General features: G+C 41.0%; 1 protein-coding gene across 1 annotated transcript in view; it reads right to left on the reverse strand.

Moving 5' to 3' along the window:
• The window catches only part of ntrk3b (neurotrophic tyrosine kinase, receptor, type 3b), a gene marked incomplete at both ends in the record, with an annotated part of 161,357 nt that overhangs the window by 98,095 nt on the left and 45,325 nt on the right, over nt 1–17,937 (reverse strand). The window contains one exon of the mRNA XM_080030427.1: nt 1,721–1,789. Within this exon, the coding sequence (XP_079886553.1) occupies nt 1,721–1,789 (69 nt within the window). The remainder of the gene's footprint in view (nt 1–1,720; nt 1,790–17,937) is intronic.

Genomic DNA, 17,937 nt, shown 5'->3' on the forward strand with positions numbered 1-17,937 from the left:
AAACAGTGTGTTCATGTAGGACGCTGTCACTCATAGTAAGATGCGTACAGATAACTTCGGTTTTCAGGACCATAAAATATAACTCGGAAAGTTTATTTATAAAAAAAAAAAGCTTTTAGAGTGTGCTTTTATATTTATTATATTGTAAAGTAAATTAATATGTCTGAATACTTTTTAAAACAGAAAATACGTTTAGCTTTAGGGGCAGCTGTGCAGTATCCTTTAAAGATACAGCGGTGTACACATGGCGGTGGGTAATTATTTACACTCTTATCTTTCATATCCACAAATCTAAACACACAACGATTTCAAGGTTACCCGACCATAGCATACAAATTAAAATCCATATTGAGTAAATAATGAAACAGTAAGACATTAAAATCTAAAATAAAAAGTATTGTTTGTATCTAACTTATTCTTGTATTTGGCTTAATACACACTGTCTCCTGATATTATACCTTAACATTTTAAAGAAACACTACATATATAATGTATTTTTTACTGCTTGGGAACATATATCCACCTTTCTGGCCCTCACAAAGGTAGAGATAGTTACCTTGAGCTCCAATAATTGGCCCCAGGGGGTATATTGGTATAGATTTTACATTTGGGGGGGATCAGAAACAGACACCTCCTTAACCTATACCTCTGACAGTGCAACAGTGAATATATTACAAAATATGCTGCACATATGGAACCATGGGATACAAAGTTGAGAAACCGCAGAAGCAGCGGCAGCCACAATAGAAGAAACTAAACACCAAAATTTTTTTTTTTCAAAGCCCAATTGGACAGCTGGTATTACCACCAACAGTACACTACTTCAACAAGCTAGTGAAGAAATGAAATTCACAACCCAATAACAGGCACAATGAGCGATTCAAAGACCCATCTGCCTCTGATGAGGGCCCATAGTGAGATGATGAGCACTCGTATGGGGTCGGGTGTGAATTGCTTCTCACACATGAGATGGATAAGAAATCGCTGTTCTGTAATATCGGTGGGTCCTGCGTGTGTGCGAGACATACTCAGGATGACAGAGGGCAAGCTAAATGCCCAAAATGTATACGTGCAGACTTCTACTGTAAGCAAGGCTTTCCCTCTATAGAACAGGACTACCCCAGATCAGCATTGTGGCGTGACTCTCAGTGGGCCTGCCCTGCTTCTACCTCTGGAAATAGAACAATAAAGGAGGCCTGGCTTTAAATAGTCCCGTGTACCACATCCTAATGCACCTCAGCTGTATACGCTGGGAGGTAGCACAGGAAGCAAAGGGGCTGTGTTCCAATGGTGGACAGCGCTGACAGGCCGTAATGATGTGAGAATTACATCGCAATGTTCTCCCTAGTGGTGAAAGAGCATTCATAAACACGACGAGCGCTAACATATTCATAACAAACAGGAAAATGGGGTTAGAGACCCTCCTCCTAGCAGGGACATTAAATTCCTTTTGTGTGGGTTAATTAAGTCAACAAATGACTTTTAAGACCGCAGTGCGTCTCTACCGCCTATAGGTGCAGTTTTTTTTTCTTTTCTTTTTTTTTTACACGTGCTCAGACAAATGAGGGGTTTTGTACAACAAAGACAGGAATTACAAATGGCGTGCAGAGAGGACAATTTGTATTGAGGCAGATAGCGTGCGGGGAGCGATGATAAATTGCTCTAATAAAATACAAACAAAAGCCAACCAGAGAGAGAGAAAGAGATGAGGAAGACTTACAGCTCGGAGAGTTGGAGGTGCTGGAAGAGCTGCCATGACAGAGTGCTGAGAGGATTCTTTGACAAGTTTCTGTGGAAGAGAAAAGAAAAAAAAAAGAGAAAGTTAAATTGAATTATTTCATCCGAGTTATTTTTTGTCGCTTGATGTCATGTCTCTTCTGTTATTTTTTTTTTGTTGCCATTTCTTCACTTTTTTAAGATATGATGGTGTTTCCAAAACCTAATTAGCAAATCCTTCTGTGGGTCATTTTAATATATAATATTTTAATATCTCCTGGCTTTTGAAGTGAAATTAATTATTCCGTTGCGTTTCTTTGTCCCAATCCCACACCATTGTGGTCTTACGTATTTGTGTGCGAGAAAGATAAACTGAAGCAGATCTCAGTCAAATGTAATAAAATTGATATGACTTGGCTTAATAAAATAAAGCAAATCAAAATAAAATAAGCAAGTGGGGGGAACTGGATATACAGAACTGCATTAATGGCAACAAAAAAAAGGCAAAGTACTATTGACAAAGAAAGGGAAACAGGCCTGGTTTTGTGGAGCTCCAGGGCTCAGCTCAACTCAATAAAAGAAAGTTGACCGCTTTCAAGTCAAATAATTTAATCGACTTAAGGAACCCCTCTGGCTGCAGGAAGCCACTAAATTCAATAACAAATAGCCAGAGACCTACAAGTGATTTGACCAGAAACTTCGAATCAGTTTAAATATGAGCATCGAGGCATCTGCTTATACAGTTATGATGAAATATAGTGTCTCTGAGAGAGAATTAACACAGCAGTTTGTCATAAAACACACTATCAAGTCTGATTACCAGCCCAAGCAGCATCAGTGTTCTGTAATACATCATGAGAGATAAATGGTAGAGTTACAATGTATCTGATCGTTTGTCTTCCTTGATGTGGATGGGCATGGTTTAATGTGAACATTGGCTTAATGACTCACTCAGGCTTTGTACACTATTGTGAATGCAACACATGACATCACCGCTTACAGTGTCTACTCAGGGCAGAAAGTCATCCTTTCACCCACTCACTAAAGTGACACATGTGTGTATCCTGCATGTATGCATGATATAGCATAGCATTACCATCGCAGACACTTGAGGCATATAGCAATAGATTATAGCAATGAAAAAAAACAGTGTACATTTAGTGTGAGTCATCCATGAATGGTATGTAGGTAGAGAAAAAGAAGAATTTGTAATTGAAATGGTAAATTATACTAAATGCATAAAGGTAAAACATTTATTAAAAAAAGCATTTGACTACATGATGATGATCAAATTAATTATGAAACACACACACACACACACACACACACACACACACACACACACACACACACACACTATGGAAGGTTAATTAGTAAGAAAGACCTATTAGATACTTCTGTATTCACAAGTGTCGCCATAGCAACAGGGAGCTAAGGATGTTGCAGGTTTTTTATTATTTCCTGTTATATCACACATGCACACAGGCAAGTATACGACATGCAAATGCAATCGCACATACACACACACACAGCTGCATACTCATACAGATGTACAGACACATACAAATGCACTTTGCAAGAAGTCACTCTCAAACTGCTTAAAGACTGTCACCTTGAAATGTGCGCTTGTGTGAATGCACTGCTGAATACAGGGGATTTATTTGAGCATATGTGAAGATGCTGCATGAAATTCCGCATCCCAAAGAAAACCTGTGGTCCCTATGGGACTGTATTATACACCGAAGGAATACATTACAGGGAGAGAGAGAGAGAAAGAGAGAGAGAGAGATAGAGAGAGCAAGAAAAGGTGGGTGAGCAAACAGCAGCTCATTAGCTAATGCATTGCCTCTCAACACTCACGCCAAATCACACACCTCAAAATAGACTCACATTTATACCACAGATCTCTATAAAGTCAAATGATAGGCACTAAAATAGGCACAGGTTGGACCAAGGATATCCAAATATACAAGCATTAGACCACAGGACTCTATCTTATGTATTTAAATAGTTATATTGTGTTTGTTTGTGAGCTTTGAAGGAGCTTGTAGGCAGGCAGATTTTTTTACTGAACAAAAGACTTCAAATAAAGTGAAAGGTGTAAATACATCTCAATCCGTTTGTCATTGCCTATAGATAAGTGGAGAGGAGAGGAGTGGAGGGGAGTGGAGGAGTGATTTTTGAACAGAGTGACTCCTCCTTCACATCACTGGCAGGAAGTGTTCTGTTTGCAAAGGTCATCCTTTGCATCTCTACAAGAAATGTCAGCTGAAATTGGATTGAGGGGGAGGGGGTGGTGGTAAACAAATTAATGAATATATAAACAAATCAGCGAAGGAGCCATCAAAGCCCAGGGAATGCCACCAGACAGGGGGAGGTGAGGAAGGCCGAGCATTAGAGAGCAATGATTATCCAACGCCAAAAATTAGCGGTGTAGAAAATGAATCTGTTTATGAGCTAAGCAGCTTTCTATCCAGGGCCTATTATAGAAGGACCCTCTACATCACTCTGAGTGAACTGTAAAAACAGACACAGCACAGCAGTCGTCACACACATGACATTCAGTCACCGGGCCACAAATCATCTCAGCATCCACAGACAGTGCTCTCATCTGAACAAGGAATTATAATAATGTGATTCACATGAAATTTTCATTAGGTTGGTGGGTAAAAAAAAAGAAAAGCGTTACAGCAGCAGCAGCAGCAGCAGCAGCAGCAGCGGCGGATGTATCTAGGTGTTAATATTGATGACGGCGTCGGCTCCAGCAGCCAGAGGGCGACGGATTGAATGCTAAAAGGAGAAACCTGGCTGTTTGCTCCGCTGCAGAGGTGGTGTGGTGCAACTCACTCCTCTCTTTCCCCCCCATCCTCCCCTCCTCCTTCTTTAATAATTCTGTTTGGCACAGATGCCATTTGGGAGGGCTTGGCTACTCTAGAGGGTTGGCTAATTAGTGCAGCATCACTGGTAGCTACTGTCTGAGTGTGGGGGAGCATTCGCTGCAGATTGACATTCAGGACCACGCAGAGGAGAAGCAGACAGGAGCCACAGAGCCATGGGTGTCGCAGCGGTTATAGCAGCCTGGCCTTCGTAGAAATCTAGTCGTCATCCGTCATGCCCGAGGAGAAGTGGCTAATATTTGATGAAGTAACCTGAACTGATTGCTTCCGTTTTATTCCTGTTTTTTTTTTTGCAGCATTTTGGTACTAAGGAAGAGATTTGCTTTGTCCTGAAACATCTACAAGCCCTTTATTTTTTCTGAGTTACTTTTTGAAATATGACATCTCTACCTTTAAAATACCACGGGTGTCAATCTTAAAAGAAAGTTGTTTTTCTCCGGTCCTGAGAAGAGCTGACATTTTAGATAAGTGAGATTCGTCTTTTACAGCAGCCTGATGTTGTTTATGAAATGATGATGCATCAATAATATGAAGGTAGAAGTGCTGTTCGCCTGGCAATTGCTTGTCTCAAACAGGAAAACTAACGGTAGTGTGTGATCGATGCAGAGATAAGGGTTTTTAGATTACTTCAAATGTTTATTACAGTAAATGCTGTTTTCATGTAAATACCCATTTATTCTGCTTGACGCCATGACGGTCTGATGCAACACACCAGTGATTCAGCCTGCAGTCAAGTTTTCTCTTTTGTTCATTCCAACCCGCAAGAAAACAAGCTCTATTAACCTGATCTCTCTCTCTCTCTCTCTCTCTCTCTCTCTCTCTCTCTCTCTCTCTCTCTCTCTCTCTCTCTCTCTCTCTCTCTCCGACAAAGAACTGAGAGAGCGTCAGCATTCAGCTTCAAAATAAGCCATGCATTATTCTGCAGTTTCTGAATTTGTTATGTCGATCCGGTGCCTAAAACATCAAAGCCACGACTGCTTATCACCAAAGGTATTCCCAAAATAAAACAGTTATTTTCCTCATTTGCGCAGGTTGAACTTACAACAACCCCCGCAACCCCCGTCATTTAGCTGGAGGGTCACAAACTGTGTAGTCCCAAACGAAAGTAAGTCACTAATAAGACGGGTCTATGCCACTCCTGTCTTATGTATGTGTCTGCTTGATAATGCGCAGAAGTTATTTCATGCTTTTCATCTCATGCTCCAGCGGTCCAATGCACCATCCGCTCTACAGCTGAAAATTGCATGGCTGTATCCTGCCTGGATGCACATAGTGATAGAGTACTGAATTGTTGTTGATATACTACATATTCAGCCACACGAGCATTGCAGCTCTCACACGTTGACAATGCTCATTCCGACCTTTGACTCAGATCTCACAAGAAATGAATTTACATTCCTCAAAAATTCAAACCATTGAAATGCATTTCATGTAAGGCCTTACACTATACCTCAGTTAATCTCTTTAAAACAACCTTGACAGTTCTACCTCCTTGCTTTCCCATTCCTCCATGTTCTAACTGTTCAGCATAACCGGCTGCATTATCTTGTTTGTCGGGCTTCCACGGAGAATTTTTTTGCATTGACAACCACAGTACAAAGACAGCAGAGATCAGACCAGTCGCAGCAGCCCGCTCCACCAACCCCAGCCTCCACTCATGCTTTTAGAATAGTGGATATGGCTCAGATCTAAGGTTCTCATATGAGCCAACACTGTAAATGTACCTCTCTTAGTTCATGTATTGTTATACGGGGGATCATTTATCTCCGTAGACGCCTTGTCGCTGCTTGGAACCTGTAAAAGAGGAGTCTTTTCCAAACCAAATCAAACTAGTGTAAACCACAGTAACATACATTCTACATCTATTGACAACACTGTACTATGGTAAATGGCAAAAGTTAGAAATGAATCCATGTCATAGTTATTTATATGGACAGTTTTTACTGAGATATTAGAATGGCCCAGTACCTCTTGTATTCACGTCGAACATCGGGCACTGGACATAGAAAATATAATGTAGAATTCCTGGCCGAGAATAGTGTACAAATACACGGACAATTGTCCTAAAAAAATGTCCCAAAGGACTAAGAGGCAGCACAATACATATATGCACTAACTAGAACACCCTTAAAGTCACCATTATCTGGATGTAGCCTTGGGATTACACCATTTAGCTAGAGGCTTGTCTGGCTAGATATGTCAATCCCAGTTATGTCAGATTCTCCCTGTCTTCTCTCTCTCTACTGTCTGTTAACAAAACATCAGATATCACATATCAATGTTTTTTTTTATTAACAATGGTGAAAAAATTAGTAGCTGGAACAAAACAAGGAAACAATTGTAGAAATTGTGCTAATTGTGGTATAATAACCACTTATGGCATTCTGCATTACAGAGTAGGATTGGCTCTTAACTGATTTGTGCTGTGAAACATTCTCCATTTATATTTTAAAAAGGATCCAGAAGATAGGACACTTCATGCAAAATGCATTGCAGAAGCTGAGAGTGATTGTCTCATTTGTTTACAGTAATTAACCACACATCTGAAAATCAATTGGCTAATGATTTATTAATGAAACAAAATGTGGAACATAATTAAAAGTCAAATCGTTTGCAGAACGGAAATGAAGTTTGTCTTTTCTAACTTTCCTCGCCCTAGTTACACATTTACTGTCGCCCCCACACTGAAGCAACATAGTGCAGCGTCAGCAACAGTGCTGTGCCCTTTGGGGGACATGTTGGGGGGGTAGTTGACATGTGGAATCAACAATCATCTGTCATAGTTGATACACTTTCAGTTACTGGTTGTCCTCTTCTGTTTTCCTACTTGTGAAAATGATCAGTATCAACTATACTCATACTGATACCTGTCTTCTATCTTATATGTCCTGGGAATCCTTTAAGTTAAATAAAAAAAAGAATAACAAATCTCATGATGCACTGACAGCTGTGCTTCTGAGACATATGCCTTATAGTAGTATTGATAAGAGAGTTATGGTGTGTTATATGGAAACTAAATCTCCATCCTTAGGCTGTTCAATCACTGGAATTACAAAGCGAGGCGAGCGAGATTCATTAATTGTGTTGGAGGAAATGTATGGAACAGCCAAGGAGAAACTTCAAACAGCCCTCTCTTCATTTTAATCGAGTATATTATTCGCCCCAAATCGGCAGGAAGCATACAGTAAGTAAGGTTTGCTCTGGGGAAAAAGGGATAAAAATAGGTGATTCTTTAATCTCAGAACAATCTCCTGGTTATGGTATACCTGTGAATGTGTCGTGCTCATGCTAATCGTCCAGCAGAATACCTCTTCATCTCCTTATAAACCTGTTTATTCCCCATGCACAGCCAATCCATGTTGATTGTCCCCAGCACCTACGGTAATGAAACAACTGCACCGTGTGAGCAGAGTGTGTTCTTGTATTGCAGCTCAGGCAGTGAATGGATTTGTCCTTAGTTTTAGACATGTGGTCATAAATCAAAGTAGTGGAATACATACATGTTTGACCTGATAATGATGTTATTTTATGGAATCCCAAAGGTATTACGATCAATTCTCTGTGGGACATTGATATGTCCTTTTTTGATGTGGCTTCTCCCTCAAGGGACAGTTATTGTTGGTACTGACACATAGTTGTGCATATGAGTTCTTCCATTCAAAAATAATAATATAACGATCAATTCAGTAAAACATAGCCATGCATCATTCACTATTTGAGAATAGAGAACTTATCGTCAGGCCAATACCTTTTCTGTTAACAAAGGCCTCATGGTGATTCCTAACATCAATGTTCCTTTCATTACATAACCAGCTGTGAATGAAGAGGAATGATTACTTTAAAAAAAAGCCTTCATATTTGTTGGCTGATTATCATCTGTAAACAGTACTGTTGTGCTAGTCCTGCCCTTGTTGGTAGGAACGGGCAGTCAGATGAATGGAAAAGGAGGAGTGTAGAGGGCTATGAGCCAGCATGGACAACATGACACCTTACACCCGAACTCAGCAATCCATTTGTTCAGGTAAGCAATACTATGTTTAAGCCATTAGTAAGTGGAATATGTCCCTGCAATATTATTTGATTTTTTCCCGTTTGTCAGTGTAATTAATGCAGGAGAACATTGTGCACAGTCATCCGTCTACGCTGCTGATTGCAAGGGAAATCACACGTTAGCCAACGTTCCAAAGACACAAGAGAGCGAAACCTTTCATCCACGATTCGGATTGTTTTCCCAGGGATGGATATGTTTCAACACAGATGAAATGAAAATTGTCATCAATCTAATGAGACAAGCGAAGCCAAAACCGCTACTTGGCCGACAGCATTGCCACAGGTAGATTCAAACTTTTCAAGCCATCATTTGGATTGTGTTTTTTAATTATGCAGATGAAACATGCAGCGCCTTCAGAAGAAATCCAATCCAATCCAATCCAATGCAAAAAAAAAAAAAAACCCTCTTTGCTCTAGGAGACAAACAGTGGGGAGAGAGAAGGAGCAGTGGGCTGTGATTTGTGTTTTCTGAACTAGGGCTCAGGGTTCCCATGGAGAAGCTTGGGGTTTGCTGCTTGTTCAGCTAAAGGTACACACGGCCAACCTGTTCTGGCCCTGCTGCTTTATGAAATGCCTCTTGCTGAAATCAATAAAATGTTAGAGTTGATTAAAACACCAACAAAGACCATCGGGAATACTCTTGTTCAGATGACTGCGGGAACCATTTCCAGGCTTTCTTCCGGATTGGTTTACCAGCAAGCAAGCAAATCAACAAAGTGAGATTATACTAAATGCATTCCATTTCTTGTATATTTTTTGCTACATTGTAAAATGTCAGCGTCTGTAATGAAAGAGTACCCTCCCATGTGTTCAGGCAGAGGTAATTAGGAACCTCAAGGCTCTGAACAGGTTATCTTGGTTTAAACAACACGCCCTCTCAATAACTTCCATCCAGAAAATACAGACAGAAATGTATTAAAGGGGAAGAAAATTAAGATATGGCAATGTGTTTTTGTAATCTTTTCCCAAAGCAGGACTGCTTTAAATCCCTTGCTGTGAGCCTGACCAGCTCAGTGCTTTTTTAGTCATAATCCAGAGGTTCCAGAGAAGTAATCGAGGCATTCATATGAGGCCGACTCGCATTCAAATCCACTGTTGCCTGGAGCGGGCAGCCAAAGCAGAGTGCATCACTGGGTTTCTGCTGTGCCCATTTGTACTTCCACTGTCCTGAGGACTGGATTAAACATGGTTTCAGTTAATTAAAACATTTTGTACCAAGCCTTAGGCCTAGTCCGTCTCTCTGTCTTTGCCACAATCATTGTTTCTCCCCACCAGTAACCAAGACAATAGACATGGGAGCTCCAAGAAAACAATCCTAACTCTTTAAAGTACTGAAGGCTTGTGCTATCAAAGCTCTCTTATCATTAGATGTGTAGCAAGGGAATCCTGTGCACTGTTAGAAGCTGCAGGGTGAGCTGTTGAACTTTTACTTACTAGTACAGGATGGAAAAGTTTGGGCTTCACCAAAGCTATTGGGATACATCAAGGGGACCGTGCATTTCTGTACAAGATCTGTATCTAAAATCTGATGAGATATTTAAGTCTAGACCAAAGGTGTTGCCAACCAGGGCTGATTGGAAAAATATCTTTAATCATAAATAAATACTCTTTGTCAGTGTTACATATCAATCACGAGTGCAGTTATTCAAATTTAAATGTAGTTTAAATACTGTTGTGTACTCAAATCTACAATGATGCAATATATTCTACATGTTGATCATATCATTTGTATATACAACATTAGTCTATTAAAGAAACCAGTAACTATAGCTCTCAGATAAATATGGAGTAAAATGAATTAAAGGATAAATGGGACATGGAAATACCCCTGTGAAGTAAGTGAAGTACTGCAGTAAATGCACTGCTGCTTACCATCCAGGCTTACCATCTACAAAATATGAATAAACATTATACATGTTCAACTCAACAAAGTGCAGACAGGCACTAATATGCAGCAATAAGTGAGAAATCATCAGCATTATCATGAGTCTGTCATGTTGAAAAATGTGGCATGTTTTTAAAATTAGATTTAGACAACTTTTCATTTTATAAATGGTTTACATCACCAATAAAGTAACAGCAACCATCTCTCTTTGGCTATTTGAATGCACTAAAACAAGACAAATTGCACACATAAGCTATTGAGGCTTGTGATTGGTTGCTTCTATCGGGACTGTAATGCCAGCGCAACACCAGTGTAATACATTGCCAAATACAGCATACTGAAAGCACTTTGTGTTAATGCATATGCTTTCATTAATTTCAAAGGAAGCGTCCTTCAGCTGTTCCTTGGCTGTGGTGAATTGGAGCCTCTTGGTGTGCGCCTCTAGATGCTGTGTATGTGATGGTTACTAAAGAAACCAGGAGACCAACTGTAACAAACACTGAAACACATTTTTGTTTTTTTAAATTGAATTTGTCAAATCATTTCAAGGAGACAAAACACTGATTACTGCCTGAGTGAGACGGACCGACATGGTGTATCTCATTGCATAAAGGCTTTTTCTTCAATTCTAGCTGTTGTTTTTCCAGGCTCATGTCATGTGACCTTTTACATAAGAATGTTCCTATATTATACCATAAAGCTCATGTGTTTCTTGTGAAGGCATTTGGTTCAGTGTGCATTTCCTTTATGATGTCAACACAGCTTGTTAACTGCACAGGCAATTGCAAAAGCAACACAGCCAGGAAGACAGTGACCCAGGATGCCATGTGCGTACGCTTCAGTGACTGTAAGGGTTTTAACGATCTGATGCATTAAATAAGGGCTGTTTCCACTCCTGTTTCCTTCCTTTTTCATTAAAAAGAGAAAGAAAAGGAAAAGGAAAATAATCTGAAGATCTGAAGTTTCTCCTTGACAGTCCAAAAACATTGACCTTCAAGGACAGTGAACTTTCCTGTTCATTTGAAATAAAGATATTCTGTGTAAGTTTAGTCAAATAATGTGTCGGGTTTCTTAAAAGGGAGCTGGCATAGTAAATGCACTACCGATTTTGTCCAAAGGGGGTGCAAGAATTAACAAAAAACAGAAAGTTCCTTGGAGCTCCTTTTAAAATGCACAAGAAAAGCTGAAGAAACACATTTGTTTAAGACACTGCACTTGCACTTGGGTTCTCTGGAGATTATCCAAAGTCAGTGTGGAGTATCTGCTTTCTTATTGATCAAAGAAATCTTTAGCAGGAGTGACGGACAGCTGTGCCAATCGTTAGTATGGACCACTGTAACAAAAACACAGCTGGCTGAAATTGAGTTACTCTAAATAATTTCAAGCGAGGTTGGAATTTGATTTAAAAGAGAATGAAAAGAAAATCATATGAATCCAACAAGAAGGCATTTTCTCAAATTCACCAAGGCACTGGATCAAAATGAATAATATTCCACAGGCATTCAATTGGAAGTAATTACTTGACCAAACTCCCACGGTAACGCAGAGAATTGCTCATAAAAGAATAATAGGAGCAGATTAAGTTGGAGGAAATAACTTAACATTCTAGTCTGGTCGGAGACCCTGACACCAAAAAAGAAAATAAGAGGTTTTCAAAAAGAACAGAGTAGCACAGAGTTAAAAACAATAACACATTGAAAAGGTGGCAGCTAATGTCACCATGCCTCCTCGCTCCAATGAGTAAATGTATTCTACCCCCCCCCCCCCCCCCCCCCCCCCAAAAAAAAGTGTTTTCTTCTTAATGGTCAGTACGTCTAGGCAGCAGAGGTTGTAGTGTACAGCAGGCTTGTTTGTCAGCTCAACCTGAGTTGTCATGTCAAACACCTGCACAGTCGGGCGGCTTCTCTGCAGAGGGAGAATATAGGAGCAGCTTGGAGGCTGTGTGTGGAATGACAAAGATGAATTAATGTTGGACGGACCTGGTGTTTCAGAAACATAACCCTAGCAGGTGACATCCAAATCATTATTCCCTCTCGCCTGCCAGAAATGGGCGCGGCGACATTCGGCACATGAAAAGCAGCTCATGCCGCCCAGTCGGACAGTTTTCTCTCAGCTCGGATATACAGCTGGCTCCGCTCAGTATAGGCTGCAGGTATAAGGGACGTCTCCAATCCATTAGCCTGGCACATCCATTTATCCTCGCAACGCACTGCAACTGCTGCAACAATAACCATCATCTCGCCATGCATCACACATCACACATCACAACGGCTTTGGACAAGTGCTGTTTCCTCTGCGTTCCCAGTAATGAGTAATGGTTTAAAGCTTCAGTGCGTAACTTACGGCGCCCCCATGAGTAATAACTACAACACTGTCGGCCTGTTTCTACATCAAGCTTCTGCTGTATGTCCAGTTTTGTTTTTTCTTATAGCAGTAGAATAAGCAACTGAAAAATGTCTTGGGCGCTTCTTGGGAATTTTCTGAGCTACTGTGCCAGTGTCAGGGGTTGACACCAGTTTGTAAACGCTGCCATACTGTGAAATGCAGCGAGAGTTTTGTGAAGCTGATAGGCTTAATCAACTTTGTGTCAACTCATTTGGCAATGGCTTGAATGTAACCGACATTCATTTACAGTATGTGAAAACGTTTCGCACTCAAGTATGGTGAGCTGGGTTTAAACTGTTCCTGAGCATAATGGGAGCGAAGAAGGGTGAACGACGGAGGGATTTAAGATGAAAAGAGAAGAGAGTGCTGACATCATGAAGAAACTCAGGGCGTCAGTTCAACCTTTTTATCTCACAGCTGAAATTGTCATCTTTTCACCCTCTTTAGTGAGGAATGAATACCACACTCTCACAGCAAGTAATATAATTGTATTGATCATGTATCTTTTTACATTAACCTCTGAGCCTTGGTTATGACCTAAAATTGACTTGCAACCTTCCAGTCGAGTATTACTGATCTGGGCCCCTGTTTCCCAATAGCATTTTCTTAACACTGTTTCTTCAAATGCTATTAGATTAGATTTCTCCTTGCATGTCCATCTCTTTTTAACGGGAGCTGTCCATGGTGCTGAAGTACATTTTACTGTCTGTAAGCTGTGCTATGTATTAAAAAACACCTTGCCTTAGATATTCTCCACTGGGGGCAGTTTAACAGCTATGAAAGCAACATAGAATAGAATATTAACCGGTTTATGCTGCATGGATTGAGGTACACTTCCTACACTTAATGAAATCTATATTCAAATCGACACATTTCTGCACATTGTTAACAGCTTCCCAGGTTCTTGCACTTTGCATCTCATGATGGATACCACTTTCCACTAGTTCAAGAGAGACCACTTAAGTTTTCCCATAACCAAATACTTCAACAAAAGGAAATATAGAACACTGACTAACAAGCTTCTTAGAAATGGAACCGTTCCCGAGTTGAGGCAGTCTGCCAGCCCTCTTGAGCTGATCCAAAGCTAACAAGAAACCAAGCAGCACGTCGCTACAGTACATCACTGTTGTGGGTGGCTGAGGAGGTCTGGAGGTGCTTATGAGGTATAACACCAAGCCCGGGCCCTGTCTGGATGATTGCCACTACCGCACAGCAGCTCTCAGCATCTCCCAGCATCCCCCTCTCTCTGCCGTAGCTGTCATACACACAGCCACCTGGGGGCTGCCATCCTGACTTGTTTTTGACGAGGCATGGGCTGAGTAGGAAGGAGGAGCAGGGGCAGATGGTACGGTGAAACTGGCATGGGGTGACGTGGCAGGCTGGCATTGAGCATTAGGCTCAGACAGCAGGATGCCACCCTGACCCAGGAGCAGGGGGCTGCCAGATCTCAATTCACAACACAACACTGGAGACATAGGGCCTCAGGACATGCAGATGCAAGACCCGGTGTAAAGACAGCCCAGACAAGCAGGCCAACCCAACAGCCATTGGCTATAGAACTCTGCCAGACATCCTATATACTGTAGAGGATCATTTTGAGGGCCTTGGCTAAGTTCATTTTCTGTGCCACTACTTTCAAACAATTTCGCAACCATGAGCATACTGATGGGTTGTTGATCATCATTTTGATACAGAGGAAGTTGAAAGAGGGAGGAAGAGAAGGGAACAGACCATGTAGAGGAAACATACCATAAATTAAATAATAATTTAAATGAACTTAAATTATATCAGAAAACATACACATTGTCAATAGTAGCCATGTAAGGCTGACACAGCGGTGCTTTGAGCTAAGTGATAGTATTGCAGCATGCTCACAATTACAAAGATAACTTGCTAATGTACAGTATGCTCAGGGAACCATTAATGTCTGTGCAAAATCACATGGCAAACTATTCAACAGAACAAAAGTGGTGGACCTAGAAACAGACACTGCCATACTTAGAGCCATGCAGTGACATGACACAAATGATTAATAATCTATTTTATTAATGATTTTCCGAGTATAAAACCACCACTTTATGTCTAAAAGGGTAGAAAATGAGTGCTTTGATTGACTCACAAAGCCATAAACAGGGCAGCGTGTACAAAGCCATGCACCAGTCACTTTAAAATGTACAACAACCTCTCCTATTTGCTTTCAATAATTGAATCTAATGTGTTTCAAACAGGCAGGTCAAGACCAAATTGGTATTTTGTTCCCCTATGGCATCAATTTATAGAGGGTATAATGAAACCATGCCAACAAGGGGGAAAGGAAATTCAATATCTCACACCAGTCTTGTGAAAAAAAAACCCTACTACATGTATCATGCTGTGTTGTTCTTCCATGCTGTCTTTTTCATTTGGGTGGAACATAAGCCACAACAGAGCCTTGGTGGTGTCCAACATAAGATGGTAAAAAAAAAAAAAAAAAAAAAAAAACGGATCAATGTGTTGAGCATCTATGATTAACCGAAAGAGCACAGAAATAAGCAAGCTACCACTCATTGTGCAGGAGGAAGTGTTCTGCTGGTGTGTTTAATCACAGGCAGGCACACCAATCGAACCAGAGGCCAGCTGGGCAATCCTCTCCAGTCTGAGTTAGCCAGTAGGCCAACTGTGAAGCCAAAGGAGGCTATGCCAAGGTTTTACCCTCCACTGACACAACTTAATTAAAATGCCATAGCCTTGCTTTAACTTCTTGGGATTTAATTGGATCATTAGCAGTACAGATTTAATTACAGCCCGAACCCAACGGTTTGCATTAAAACCAGCACCTGGGAAACTTGGTCGAATATCAACGGCTGAATGGAAACTGTTTGTCAATGGGTGGCAGTGCAGAGGACTCTCCTCACACTTTAGACTAATGGAAGTGATTTTGGTCATAGTTGCCAAACAACGGATCACTTCAAACTCAGTGGAAAGCAAATTACATCAAACTTACATCAGAGTGGTTCAACACAGATTTAATAAAAGGATTTCAGGGTTTAAGAATGAACTGACTGGGCTTTGGTTAGAAGTGTATGACCCGCTGCTCTCCTACTAGCTCGCTACGTTCCACAATAAACTACTTCAATGCCACAAAAATCAAATTCCTGTGCTGTAGTGGAATTGCCGGAACTCTGCTTATAACACCCTCTGAAATCTTCACATTGCCATTTTCAAAAAAGGGCTATTGTATCATAAAATATAAGAGTACACAACTGTTAGCATTTTTGTGGGAAATTCATCCCTCTCATGGACAGACTTAAATGTAGTGTATACAGAACATGTTTAGTACTGTTTTTAGAAAGCATTTCAGTATGCAAATACGAATAGTATATTAATACAATTATGTTGTTGTAATTGGAACTTATTGCATTGTCAAAAATAACTGTTCTGTCAAACGTCGGGCTTTGTCTGTTGAACCGTCTGAACAGGAAAGTCAAACAGCTAAGACGTGGACAAATCAATGGAATAATGCTGTGATGTGGACAGTGATATGGACAGTTGAGTGTGAGTGGTGTGCAGCACAGAGCCATCATGGTGACATTTATGAGAAGAGGCTCTACTGATCGTCAAAGGGTTCAGTGAGTCTTAAGCTGTGATTGCTAACATCACTTCACAGTCTTTTAGACATTTGGAGTGAGAGAGAGACAGGGAGTTAGCAGCACTGGAAATGATCATGCGCTCGAGTGGTCTCACCTTTGTTTGCTGGGATGTGACTATGTGCTAGGAAGTACATTGTTTTCCTGTAAAACTATTTTGAAGATCAATAGCCATGTAGACTGTATAACCATTTCACATGCAGGCTCGATAATCCTCAACACACTCTGCTGGCTTTGAAGGCACACTTCATTTGAACACATTTAAGATTGTCTTGTGGTAAGATAAGCCTAATCAAGGTAAAAAGAAGAAAAAAAAGAAGAAGAAACTGCAGAAGCACTCTTTTAAATTACACTGCTGTATTCCACCTCAAAATTGAAAAAGGCAAATATTGCAATTCAAATGGATTATTTTCAATTAGTTCACCAACAGGCAATATAATTAACAGTTGCCATCATGTAGGTTATACTAGTTAAAAATATCATCTCTTGCATTCTAAAATTGCTCTTTCTAATCACAATCTTGACTTGAAAGAATAATGAATCGTTCAGCCTAGTACAAAGAGGATGATTGCAACCAACGGTGGGTTAATGTGGACACATTGTTTATTCTTTCCACCTTATGTGATTACAGTAAAGCTGAACCCTATAATATTGCAGCATTGCAAATTTGCCTCGAGTGTGGAGTGTGGAGTTGGAAACAGACAGTGACTCCAAAGCACCATGCATCCAGCCATCTTATCAGCCTCCCTTGATACAGAGAACGGTAAAAAAAAAAAAACTATTACCTTTTGCACATTATCAAAGTCAGTCACCTCTATCTGTCTCTGTCAGGCAGAAATCAGCCCAGTGCCACACTCTCACGTTTTAGACGTCGGAGGCTCCGTCCAGAGGGGCAGGCCTCGGAGCCACGGATTGGGCAGAAACAACATGATCCTCTCCCTCCCCCTGTGGAAGAGTAAATAGCAATCTCCGCGGCTGAGATCCTCATCCTCTTGTCCAAATACATCTGGTGGGTTCCTGGCCTGGTGTTGTTTGATTGACAGCCCTTGTGTCGGAGGGCTTGGCGCCTGTGTACACCCAATGTCAGGCCTCAGCCAGACAACTGTCTGTCAGTGCACACAGGGTTGGAGGGGGGAGTGAGTGGCGAGTGATGTGGGGAGTGATGTGGGAGGATGGAAGATGGAAGATGGAAGAGGGTTGAGAGTGAAGCAAAGGGGGGGTGGGGGGGGGTGGGGAGTCGATTGAGGCACAAAGCACTAGCCTCAAGAAAACAGAGAACTTCATCTGGCCAGTGGGACCTGGCTGATGCCTTTGAGATGAGATGGCTGCTGCTGCAACTCCAGCTTTTATAGTCCCAGACACACCATTAACGCTGTGA

The sequence above is a fragment of the Ammodytes marinus genome, assembly GCF_949987685.1.
Source record: "Ammodytes marinus genome assembly, chromosome: 1".
In the NCBI taxonomy this organism is placed as follows: Eukaryota; Metazoa; Chordata; class Actinopteri; order Uranoscopiformes; family Ammodytidae; genus Ammodytes; species Ammodytes marinus.